This window comes from Trachurus japonicus, chromosome 21 (assembly GCF_045865225.1).
Source record: "Trachurus japonicus isolate A0001 chromosome 21, Traja_1.0".
Classification (NCBI taxonomy): domain Eukaryota; kingdom Metazoa; phylum Chordata; class Actinopteri; order Carangiformes; family Carangidae; genus Trachurus; species Trachurus japonicus.
The window spans coordinates 6,867,138-6,879,888 of record NC_140927.1 but is presented as its reverse complement, the minus strand read 5'-3'; the positions used below and the strand labels follow the sequence as shown (position 1 = coordinate 6,879,888).

General features: G+C 40.6%; 1 protein-coding gene across 2 annotated transcripts; it reads right to left on the bottom strand.

Annotated features, from left to right (window-relative positions):
• Positions 1-1,143: 1,143 nt before the first annotated feature.
• Positions 1,144-9,955, bottom strand: insig2 (insulin induced gene 2). 2 transcript variants are annotated; one of them, XM_085764709.1, is made up of 7 exons: positions 9,801-9,955; positions 9,024-9,240; positions 6,950-7,122; positions 4,628-4,752; positions 4,230-4,396; positions 2,868-2,967; positions 1,144-2,750 (listed from the first exon to the last, which is right to left on the bottom strand). In XM_085764709.1, exons 2-7 carry the CDS (start codon positions 9,128-9,130, stop codon positions 2,709-2,711), a joined length of 714 nt encoding a protein of 237 aa, XP_085620835.1. In that variant the 5' UTR covers positions 9,131-9,240; positions 9,801-9,955; the 3' UTR covers positions 1,144-2,708. The 2 variants fall into 2 exon arrangements, with proteins under 2 accessions (XP_085620835.1, XP_085620836.1); XM_085764710.1 differs by having other exon boundaries at positions 1,267-2,750; positions 9,903-9,955.
• Positions 9,956-12,751: the final 2,796 nt, after the last annotated feature.

The following is a 12,751-nucleotide window of genomic DNA, read 5'->3' as shown; positions in this document are numbered from 1 at the left end:
TAAGAACAAATTTGTTCTTAAGGACGGTTCGTGAATGTGGTCCATTGTCTGGTAGCCACTCCAGCTCATCTCAGCCTGACTAGTCCTATCATCCACAACTTTGATTCTATTCTGGAGTGCAGTCATAAGTGTAGAGGCTCAGCATACAGTCCTATGGGGAGCTGAGAGCTGAGGAAATATGTGTGTGTTATTACTCAAGTAATAATGTACAGTATGAGAACAGAGTAATGGTGTAATAATGCAGTAATTACTATGTGACACTGTAGTAAGAGTCATAACTTAACAATTGAATTCACATTTTTCATTTATTTCTGTGTTATTGGTGTACCACTAACATTCACTTGCCTTAGCAGGTTACTAAAGAAGTGTTGGTCAAAACCAAACCTAAAGTAGTCCTGGTGGTCTACGAGGACTGCAGCGACTGGTCCCATTTCATGTCTCCTCTTCAGCAAAAAGTGTGAGAGCTCTCAACCTTGCCTCCTGACCCTCACTCTGTGAGAGGAGATAATTGCTTGTCAGGAATAAATAGAGAGATTAATGAATTCATTAGTGGTGGGGAGTTTAGCTCTTCGGAGCAGCACTTACAGCTTTGACACATCACGCCTATTGTTTTACTAGCTAGTTAGCCTTGAACAATAACATTCACACAGCAAATTGCCTCATAAACTCATGTAAAGCTCAGAGAAACTGTGTCCTTATCCTTGAATTTAGCAATAATACAAACAAAGGCTCTTTAAATCCTGATTATTCATCTTAATTACTTTTGTCGATACAAGCCCATGTCTCTAGAAGCTGGAACAAAACAGGACACATTAATCCACATTAGCAGTGAACACTGTATCAGTTGATGTGTAAGTCAGCATGTAAATTCATGCGTGTGTATGACATTGTGTATGTTTGAATTGTGTTGATTCTTTCACAAATAATTTTGTTACATCAGTTTATGGGTCATCTGAATTTTGTGTGCACGGAAAAAGAGATTTTGATAACACTCGTTTTTTTTCTATTCACAATGTGCAATAATTTAACTCAATTAGAGCTGCATGACCCTAACCTAACCCTAAAGACAGGCAGAACCTGAGTGCTAACACTGCACTTCTGTGCTACAGCTAATTGTACATTATACGATTTATGTGTCAATATATAGTTCTCTTAATGATATAGAGAACTAAGTTCCAACTACCATTTGTAATTACAGGAGATCTAGTGCAGCTATAGTACTGGGTAATATACATTAAGTTTTAAAAGAGATAGTGAGTCGGTTATAAAGGGGAATAAAGACACATTTACCAAAGCCCATGGTTTTATTATATGTTCAAGTGGAGAGGTTTGTGTAAATGAATGGAGATGTCAGTCCCTGTTTCACCACTGTACATTTCATCCTATGGGAGCATAACAATTTCTCATATTTTAACAGATGTTACAGATATAAAACATTACCTTAGCAGAAAAAAAAAAAAACAGGTTCATAATCTAAACTACATCATGGAATATTACAAAACACTGTTTTATATGTTTTAAATGCTGGAATTGTGATTATATTCATCATATTTCATTCAACAGAAACTGTTACAAAAATGTTCCTTCAACGATCCAGTCCCCCTCTATCACTGTTTCTCATTGTTTATATGACTCACATTTTCTTATTGAATGGTTTTACCAGGAGGATTCAGTCCATCCACACAACTTCAGATTGTAACATTGCTGAACACTGGAGGTATTCAAGTGCAATCCTGTAGTCGAATCATCAAATTCAATCTGCATGAAAATAAGTTCAAGGAAAATCCACCCAGACAATCTTCACACACCATAGTTGATTTGATTCTACCTGTTTTCAATTTTCTGCTGTCATAATTCATACTCAGTGGCATGGCTCATGAAGGAGAACTGTCCCAAGAACATCCAGAGCTGCATGAGGACAATGAGCTGAGAGATTTGGTCTTTTACTAAGTGCTGTTTTTCAACTGAAGAAGCTACAAACGTCAGACAAATGTTTCTCTCTGAAATCAAGATTTAAAAACATAAATTGATGTCCTGAGGAAATGTGCTTACCAAGCTCATGCTGCTGGTGAAAATTCAAAATTAACCATCCAATGAAGAGCTTCACACAGTCGAAAAAAATCTATTTTCATGTCAGTGTGGCTCCCTTAACAGCATACACCATCACTCCTTTATCAAGTAACATGTAGATATACACTAGTCTCATTACATACACAGGTTAGTGTGGATGCAAGTCTCCCTAGTTATTAATGAGCAGGGCTGCGTGTTCTCCACCCACACGTAAAGGATGTGATAGAATGAACCGATAAGAGTTTAAAACTGAGCCCTATGTGAGTGTGTTTGGCACAATGGAGCCAAAGGTTTTTAACATCCAAGCTGATCTAAAGAACGATAGATGCTTCGCTGCTAATCCCCGTGCAGGTTTATAGATAAACCACACCAAAGGAAACACAACAAACTCCAGTCTCATTGTTCAGCTCAGCTCAGCTTAGAACGAAGCCAGTGACCGCTCCAAACTCTGATCAGCCTGATGAGCCAATCAAAAAATACTGTCCAGTCCAGTAGCCAATCAGGAGCTCGGGGCTTGTTCGATATGCCTGACTGGGTAGTTGAGGGCCGACTGGTGCTGCATGCAGATGTTCTCTAATGACCTGTCTGTGGCTGCAGGCTACCGCAAACACACAGTCCTGATGGAGATGAGAGATTCCTTAGTCTTGATGGGACTTCTCCTGGATAAATTTATATTCATACTGAAAAACAAGAAGAGAACAGGAAGTGGGACACGCCGGACCAGTCATGACCTCTCGTGTCATACATTTTGCATTACAAGACATTAGTCCAACATTACTTCAACAGAGGTCTCTTACCAAGGCTAGCTGCCGTCCTATATTTCCCATTGTTATCACACCAGCGAAGAAGATACAAGGTAACCAGGAGCGGATGTACAGGAAGTCTGGTGACGTATACCTGAGCAGAAGAAAAGCTTGTTACAACAGCAGGCCATTATTTAAACCAGTGCAGCACCCGTTGAAAATGTGCATACATGTATTCAGTTTGCACCAATCAACAAATCAACCTAAATGTTGGGAATTTCAATTCTATCAGGTATAAGCCTTTTTTTCACATCCTCTTACATTCTCTTTGGTTACTGGCTTCATTCACTGAGTTTAAACCTCAGGTATGGCCAATAAAGTTGTTGTCAGTGTATGCAAACACTTCTTGTCTTATTGTTCTAGAAATACAGTACAAGCACCTTATTGCCATTCAACTGTAGTCTTTGCATCCGTTGTTATGTGCGTCAGTTATGTTGATCTTCCTGTATCAAGCAGGGCATACATTGTTACAACTTTATCCTACTTTTTGGTCTTAATTTGCACTGGCACAATTTAATGTACATGATCTTGTTTACTGGCCCCAGTGTGAACACAAGTCTCATGTGAAACAACACTAATGTTTGATTCTTTCTGTCTGTCAAGGGTTTTCAGTTGTGCGCCAATGTAAAGACTTGTTGATGGTTAAGGTTTCATCTTTACAGTTTTTGCTGACATGGACATGACCAGGCTTTAAACAGCCAATCCAAACACCATTTTGCCTTAGAAGATCAAGCTTCTACCTATATGTCAGTCCTTTAACACAGCTGGTTTGTATGGGATGCTCATTTTTTGAGTATGCAAGATGGCCACTGAATTAAATGATGTGACAATCACATCTTCTAAAGTTTCGACTGCTGTCAGAGAGGGGAATGCTTTCCCTTGTTTGTCTTGAGGGTCTGACAGACTCCTAACTTATCCAATGAAATACACAAGATCAGAAAGTGAAACTGTGTTCCCATAATTCTCTTCTATCTGACAAGCAGCTGTCCTCCAAACTCGTGATGAAACTTTAATCAAGTTGAGAGAGAAATGATGTTTGTTGGTACATTCATTTCCTCCATGAATTGGAAACTCATGTCATGTCTCATGTCACAGTATCATTTTAAGAACAACCAATATAGCTTAGATCTTCTCCAGTTTCAAACCTGTCTGAGGACCCATCTCTTTTACTAGTCACCATGGTCTTCTTATGTATATTATTTTTCTTTTCTTTTTTTTTGCAGTAATTTTATTGTGGTCAATTTCATTATTTCATCTATGCAGAGCAGTGGCAATATTTGTTGTTTTTAAATGTGCACTCGAATTTTTCATCCTTCCTCAAATCACCTCATGCACACTAGGTTTGGGGTAACTTACTGAAAGACTCCATTATAGACCAGGAGCTGTGTGGCCAGCGTTGCCAGCAAGGCGATGCCAACTCCGAGGCCGAAGCCACTGCGGGATCGGTCGAACGTCCACCACAACCCGATGGAGAGCGCTGCCAGAGTCAGAGACAGCTGGATGTTGTTGGCAAAGTCCACTTTCTGACACGAGTGGGGTCAAGGACCATGTGGTGAGGGGGTGACAGCTCCAAACGCTATCTAGAATGCTATACTATTTTCCCAACCCTTGACCTAGTTAATCATTAAATCAATGGAAAATCAATGAAAAAGTGCATTCCTCTGGTTGGCTACTGCTGGATACAGACTGTAAATACAGTGGAGGATTATAACAGCAGAAAACATCAGAAACAACAACAGACAAATGAAGGATACAGCACTAGCGTGGTTGATGCCCACAAACACAGCCACACAGCGCATCACACTGGACCACTCCCTCTTGAACTTGTGTGGCTCGCCCAGTTGTCTGTCGATGCAGGGGTACAGGAGGCCAATCACTGCTGTGGGGACAAGGGGAGGCCACATGACAGCTCTAGGTCAGTGTAGCATGCATGCTGCTCAGCAGACACTGAGCAGGTTTACACATGTCACTACAAGTGACTGTGGTAACTGACTTCCAAAAGTGACTTAAAAAAAACCACAAGGAAAAACTAAACAACTACAAAGGAAGAGAATTTGAGATGATTTCAGACACACAAAACAACTACAGACACAGGAAACGATAGAGACAAACAACATAAACAGGACTACAGGACACATAACAGATAAAAACATAGTGCAAATGCAAAAAAAAAAACCCACAAAAGACTAAACAAGTTAAGAGAAAGGACATCATTGTTACTGTTATTGCACATTCTTGTGAACCCAACGCTGAACAAATGTTGCATGTACAAAAACCTATACAAAAAGTCATTTGTCCCAGAAGCTGTCAACGCAATAAATAAGATCAGAATGCGGTAGCTAGGTAGCCTGCCCTGTTTTACTCCTGTTTTTTCCTTTGCTGAGGGTTTCCCTTCACAGCAGGTTCGTACTGTGGTGTGCTTTATGAAATTATGTGGGCCTACTTGAATGTGTGATGTGTGAAGTACAGTTACTGCCGTAGGCTATTTTATATATATTAATAATTTATAATGTTTTTTACTGTGTCATTGTGTTCTGTTTTGTGAGACATCTCTATGGTGAAACCAAAGAGGAATTTCAGGGAGAAGTCTGAGGAAAGGGGCTGGGACTTTTGACGTGTGTATTTTCAAAATGTGGCCTGAAGGAACTGTTTTCAGGATCTCCAACCCTACCTTTAAAGGATAATTGCCGTTTTTTACAATCTGGACCTTATTTCTAGCATAAAATACAATCATTTACTCACCCAGATAACTTTGGTGTCATTACATTACGTTCTGATGAAATTAGCTCCAGCCGAGAGCCGCGTATATCCGTATAATGGAGTCCACAGGGCAGCAGAATGCAGCCTCTAAATAACACATTATCTGCAGAGAAACTCCTTCATTTCACCAATATGTTGTTATGATACACTAGTGCTATTCCCCTCTGAGTCCGGGGTTAGCTGTTATCAACATCCGGGGTCTGTAGGTTGACCTACTGACCTCTGACCTGGATGATGTCATCTCTGAGCACCGCGTGGCTTGTTGCTACCGCTAATAATGCTACAGTTCGTTTCTGCGTGTTTCTGACTTGTCAGAACAAAATGAGCAGCTGGATGAAGTTCAGCTTCCACAGGCTTCCTCTCCACAACCTGGACTCACTAAAGCTCCGGCTAGTTGAGATAAAAATGGACCCGAACGCTGAAGTGGAATGATTATTATGATTACAGTTAGAGTAGCGGTGTGGATGCATGTGAATGACGTTCACGTCGGGTTGCTGCATGTGCAGGATTGTCCAGTGGTCTGTTTTACTCCACCAGTCTTTTAACTTGATGTTCTTTTTGTACTATATGTGTTTTTATGTATGCAACATGTTCCCTGTCTCCACGACAAATTTCTCCCTGGTGGAGACTAATAAACTAACCTAACCTAACCTAACCTATTATCAGAATGAGCCGGGCACCAGTCGGAGATGACATCATCCAGGTCAGAGGTTAGTAGGTCAACCTACAGACCCCGGATGTTGATAACAGCTAACCCCGGACTCAGAGGGAATAGCACTAGCCTGTCATAACAACATATTGGTGAAATGAAGGAGTTTCTCTGCAGATAATGTGTTATTTAGAGGCTGCATTCTGCTGCCCTGTAGACTCCATTATACGGATATACGCGGCTCTCGGCTGGAGCTAATTTCATCACAACGACTTGTAATGACACCAAAGTTATCTCGGTGAGTAAATGGTCGTATTTTATGCTAGAAATAAGGTCCAGAAGTTTATTCATGTAGCCCACATGTCTGCACCTCTCAAAACACCAGCACTTCACTCCTTTTACTTTTTTTCCCCTTTTATGTTTCAAGTAATATAAAGAAAAACAACTAAAATGACTTCCACATGGTCATCTGCTTCCACAACTCTACTTTCAGATCGGAGGAGTTTATCTTGACATCTGTGAGAAATTGTGACATCAGTGCTGTGTAAAATGTTGAGTCATAACTAAATAGTGTTTTGTGAGGTCACACTGACCTTGACCCCCAAAATCTAGTCCACGAAATAACAAAGCAGACAAATCATTTTTTGGGGGGGATGTGTCTACCTACCTGATGCTGTTCCACAGCAAGGCGGCACCCACCAGGCTGAAGAGAAGATACTGCTGATGACATCTGGGGGGAAGAGGGTGACGTTTCTCTGCACTTGAAGTAAGTTTAGCACCAGGGCCAAGAAGACGCCCACAGAGAACAGCATGGCTCCACGGATCACCAGGTTGGTGCTTCTACAACACACAAACCAAGTCAGTCAGGAGCGCAGACAGACACAATGTGGTGAGAGGAAAGTACAACCAGACCGATATAGATATCCTCTAAAGCTACAGTATGTTGTACTTAGAGAAACTAGTGGCACACACTTCCATCGCCATCATTATTATGAGGTATTTCTTATTTGATACATTAGACACAATGGGTCTCATTCATGAAACCTGAGCAGCATGAATTTGTGTGTAAACTGTGTGCAGACGGAAATTTACTTGGTTTTCCAATCTTTTCGTAGCTACTCATAAAATCTACGCCTGCTCCTGACTGCATGTAGTACTTGTGTAAGTTTAGAAATGCACATAAATGTTGCCTGTGACTTTTGGAAATTACAATTTGTATAGCTCTCCGTTATGTACACAACACACATATGCCTTTGAGGCACGCACTTTAAACATCACATGCTGCTGATATGCGATGCAAAGTGTGCAGAAGAAGAGCCTCCTCCTCCAGTGGCGGGTGGAGTTCTTATGTGTTTGTGTTTTTTTCCCCATGCGTCATATCAAACTATTTTGGCTTTACTTCCTCAATGGTTCTTTAAATCAGTGACACTTTATTCACTACATCCGTTACCACTTACCAGGCTTTTGATTTAACTGCCTCTCCACTTAAACCAAAATTACTTCAAACCCAGTCTCTCCTTTCTTCCCTCTCTCCTTGTTTGCGTCATGATCGCAGGTGGACAGGATGCACCTGTCTCCTTATATGGTGGTCATGGTCTCCGTCCTTACACAGTGGTGGAAAAAAGTTTTCTGACATCCCTGCAGATGCGTCATTTCTTGCTGAAGAAACCCTTTGACGGCCAGACGTTGGTTTGTCTTCCAAGCTGCTGGTTGGTCTGGATTTCTGCAGAGTGGATCCAACTGCATCTGCTCTTCCTGGCTCTCTGGAGGCAGCTGGACCTTCCTGGCTGAGAATCTGGATCTTCAGGTGTGTTTCCTCCGTTAGGTTCCTTATTTTAGACATTTTTGTCTCTAGAGAACTTTCAGATGTGCTGGCTTTATTTTTTTAATAAAAAGCACAACCTTCAATAGTGGATCACTAGAACCAAAATGACCCAATACTTATAATTTCTTATGTATTTTTATGGAACCAAATTTTTAGGATTTGTTTAGTATTTTGGCTGTGACTGTACTAGAAGAAATGGATTGGATTGGTTCCATAAAAATACATACGGTAAGACATTTTAAGTATTGGGTCATTTTGGTTCTAGTGATCCACTATTGAAGGTTGTGCTTTTTATTAAAAGGCTTGGTGTCTATATAAAGCCAGCACATTTGAAAGTTCTTCAGAGACAAAAATGTCTAAAACAAGGATCCTAACGCAAGAAACACACCTGAAGATCCAGATTCTCAGCCAGGAAGGTCCAGCTGCCTCCAGAGAGCCAGGAAGAGCAGATGCAGTTGGATCCACTCTGCAGAAATCCAGACCAACCAGCAGCTTGGAAGACCAACATCTGGCCATCCAAGGGTTTCCTCAGAAAGAAATGACGCATCCTGATCTGCATGTGCAGGGAATTGTGCAAACTTTTAAGGTTGTCCAAAAACTTTTTTCCACCACTGTATGGCGTTTCATGGATGGAGATCTACGCTAATTTCTTCTGACCACCGGGAGCACGCTATGAATTAACGACGGGTTGTCATTCATGGTCTTACACACATGCTTACGATCAAATCTGAGATTCCCGCAGCGTTCATGAATCTGAAGTTTTAGTAGCTTTTATGTGCAAATCTACACACAGACTTAACATTCCATGAATGAGACCCAATGAGAGAGCACATGTTCAACTATCTGCATGATGTCACAATTCAAAGACCACAATGTTCATTTACTATATTGTGAAACAGGGAGGCCCAGAGCTAACCTGTTGGTGATGACTGAGATATAGGGGCCTCGGGTCTGCTGCTGTGTGGAGCCAGAGCCGGGCCCTGACGACTGCTGCGGACTTGGTGTCACTTTGTTGTCACTCATGGCTGTCAGTGTCAAGGGCAATGAGAAAGCCTACATCAGGAAATATGGAAAGAACTGTGTTCTTCATCCACCGATGAGTGTGACGTCCTCCCCTGACATCCTAAACGGAGCTGGACAAAGGCAGGCAGGAAGTCAGCACAGACTCTGAACCACAAAGTCACATTGTTACAGGATCTGCAAAAAATATACGCTACAAGATGTTGTCTGCGAGTACACACACTGTTGCTCGAGTCTACAATGTATGCTCACTTTCCACACTCAACACTGGTAATAAAAACACTCGGTAAAAGCTGCAGTTGAGCGGCTGCACCACAGAGACAGAGAGACGTGGTAACATTCCTCTGGCCGGTGGGGTCAGCTGGGCTTTGGTAACGTTAGGCTACTTTTCCTTTTTGACTTTAGCAGGCGACACTGGACTGCATGGTTGACTTAGCCTAGCTGCTAACCACCAAGCAGCGCCACCAGGACGTGTCTGTCTCTCATTAACTGCTTCTGATTCATTAACACAAACAACGAAACGCCTGTGTTAATCGGTAATAATGAACAACTAGCTGTAGCAAAGACGGTTTAAATATATTTGGCTGTAGGCACTAGGCAGCTAGCGTGCTAAGCTAGCTGAAGAGCATAATGTCAATAACAGCTAACCGTCAGAGGAAAAGCTTCTTCTTACCCTACGATGACAGAGAGCTTCAAACATGAACTTCATATGACATTTAAACCTCTCACTCAGTAATAATACACTGCAATACAAACATTAATGAGCCATCTTTGCCTTTCTACTCTACTTCCGGCTGTCTGAACTGCAGGGACATCCCCTCAGCGTCTAGCCATGATGTCACGGCGTTACGTAAAGTACGTATCACGTGATCTGTGATGGAAAAAAACCAACAACACGACGATCTATGATGGGGAAGACAATTGACCCTTTGTTGGCCTTCTGATTGGTCTGCTGTTCCACCAATCAGAGCGCTTCTCCCCATGTCACGTGTTGCGCAACATTCTAAGGTTGGACAACCCTGGAATGAAACCCTATGAAACTAGATAGGTAGACAGCAAGTTTTGGGCAAAAACTACTGTATAATTTTTCAATATGGTTAAAATGTGCCTGGGGTTCCTGCAATAGCAACTCACGATATCTGGAACGTATTGGAGTCATTTTTATCCCATTCCCCAAACACAAGACATCAATAAACATACTTAGCCTATGTACTGTATATAATGTTATGTATTTAGTTGAGCTTAATAATAGGGTTTGGGGGTGGTCCACTAGGGGGAGCTGTAGGCATAGGTCAGGGGTTAACTGCAAAGTTTTGTTTGTTGTTGTTGTTGTGTGCAGTCCTCATGAGAAGTGAGCCTGTTTTTCCCTGGCTGTACTAAAGTGCTATTGAAGCTCATTCATTCTCCAGTCCACTCTCTGGTCGTGTTCATAGACAGAGAAGATCTAATACCTTCAAAGTTATCTAGCAAACGTAACATTACCGCTACTAATGTCTTTTTAACTTTGTGAAGTTTTACGAGGAGAAACGGGAGATCGGCGGAGATTAAGCGTTAGCTTGTAGCTAACGTTAGCTAGCGCCGTTAGCTACTAGCTAGTGAGTGACCAAAACAATGATTTTTCCCCATTTTTCGGAAAAGTCAGGTAATGCCCGTTCAACCGCTCTTTAGCCACGTCTGTCTTCTATCACGGACACCATTTTTCTGATATGTAAGTTAATTCAAATTTCCCTTACTAGCAATTTAAATCTTCCTAATTTTCAATGGTTTCCAATGGGAGTTGACCCTTCCGTGACCATTGTTTGTCCAACCTAGCAACAGTAACCGTGGGGGGCGGGGCCTTGACAAAGGGTCAATTAGCTACCTGCGGCAACTGTTAACCACTTGAAAACTGGTGGTCAATTGTTACTTTATGAAGAATATGATCATCTTAAATGCTACCCCGAGGAATGTAGCTATTGCAGATTCATTTTGGCTCTGAAGCTTATCTTTATATGACAGCAAATGTTGATGTCACAACTAACAAATGTACAAATAAATACATTAGAAATCTTGTATTTATTTGTAGGCTACATTTGTTGGTTGTGACATCAACAAATATTATCTATTTTTTGTCTAAAAACATTATTGTACTCTACTTGCTTGTCAATAAAGATAAAAAAAAAACATTAGAAATCTTTTGGTAAATGTAACATTTCTTCTGCTAATTTTTTTTTTAAAATCTCTTTATAGGGATGTGGGATGGAAAAAAAAATGTGGTTGATCAGTAATAAATTTTGTCTAAACAATAAGATCAAAATTATACACAAAATATATCCAGCAAAAAAAAACACTAGAAAGATTTAAACTGTGGCTTGTATGATGAATCTATTGCACATGTATTTTTTTCACTGTTTAAATTGTCAAATGTTTTGGTTGAATGTACAACATTTTATTGAAAAGAAAACTGGACATTCAGTACATCTGCATTAAAAAGGATATTTTTCTTTACTTTACTTTGCTTTTTTTGTACAACTTGTTTTATTTTTAGATAAATTTATGTTACACTTTTCTTTGAAGGAACTTTATCAATACAGCACCGACATCAATGGACTAGAAATGCCAAAAGCTTTAAAAACAAACTTTATTTTGGAAAATGTTTTATTTAATTAATATGCTAATATGCTTCTTTACATTGATGCATTTTTTATACATGATACTCATTATTCTCTTTGTATATCTATATTTTTATATGTTTTTCTTCCCCTGGCTCAACAGTTTTGTTATGTATATAATTGTTGATAAAGTAAAAAATAAAAAAATAAAAAATAAAAAATAAAAAATAAATTGTTAGAGGAAAAAAAAATGTGTTAACCACCAATCAGTGGAAGGGTTGGGTTTGGTTTAAATTAGCAGTGGAAGCAGCAAGTGTGTGCAAACGGCCGTTTTTTGTTTGTTTGTTTTTTATACAGAGAAAGAGAGAGAGAAATATAGAGATATGGAGATAGAGTTGTTTTTTTATTTTGTACAATAAGATGCCAGGCCAGTGCAGCATTTCAGATTTCAACAGCAGAGAACTTCTAGGCTTATGTGGAAGTCATGCAACACACACATTTGAGTGTGCAGCATATTTGATGGTCTTGTGTGATGTAATAGGTTTACAGAGAGGCAGAGGTGAGAGAGTCAGTGCAGAGTGGATCACCTTTAATCCTTAGTCCCATTCACACTGGTTTGAATTGTACATACTGAAGCCGGCTGCCATGATGGGGTTTCAGGGATTATTATAGCTGGCTACACAATGGTCTGAACAGCAACAGATTCTCCTGCTCCCTCATTCACCCACAGCTCACAGTTAAAGCAGATATCATCGGCACGGCCGTTTCGGCTAATGCTGTGTTCAAGGCAGGCTTTTGAAACCGTAAGTTACAGCTTCAAGTCACAACTACGACTTGGTAGCGTTCCAGGTAACCCGTAGCTCGTGTTTTTACCGTCCTGTTGTCTGTGAAAGTTCCCTATAACGGCCACTCGTAACTTCCGACCCGTGAACTCGTACCAGATCGAACTGGTATGACTTCACAGGAAGGAAAAACACAAAGTACGAGTTTCCTTGAACGCACCATGAGTTAGCAGCCCCCGCCCTTGTCAGGC

Coding starts and splice junctions, on each gene's coding strand:
- insig2 (XM_085764709.1), bottom strand. CDS start 9,130: ATGAGTGACAACAAAGTGACACCAAGTCCGCAGCAGTCGTCAGGGCCC. Junction 4,753..6,949: donor TTGCTGTGGAACAGCATCAG/GTAGGTAGACAC, acceptor TTGTCCCCACAG/CAGTGATTGGCCTCCTGTAC. Junction 2,751..2,867: donor TAGGACGGCAGCTAGCCTTG/GTAAGAGACCTC, acceptor CTTGTTTTTCAG/TATGAATATAAATTTATCCA.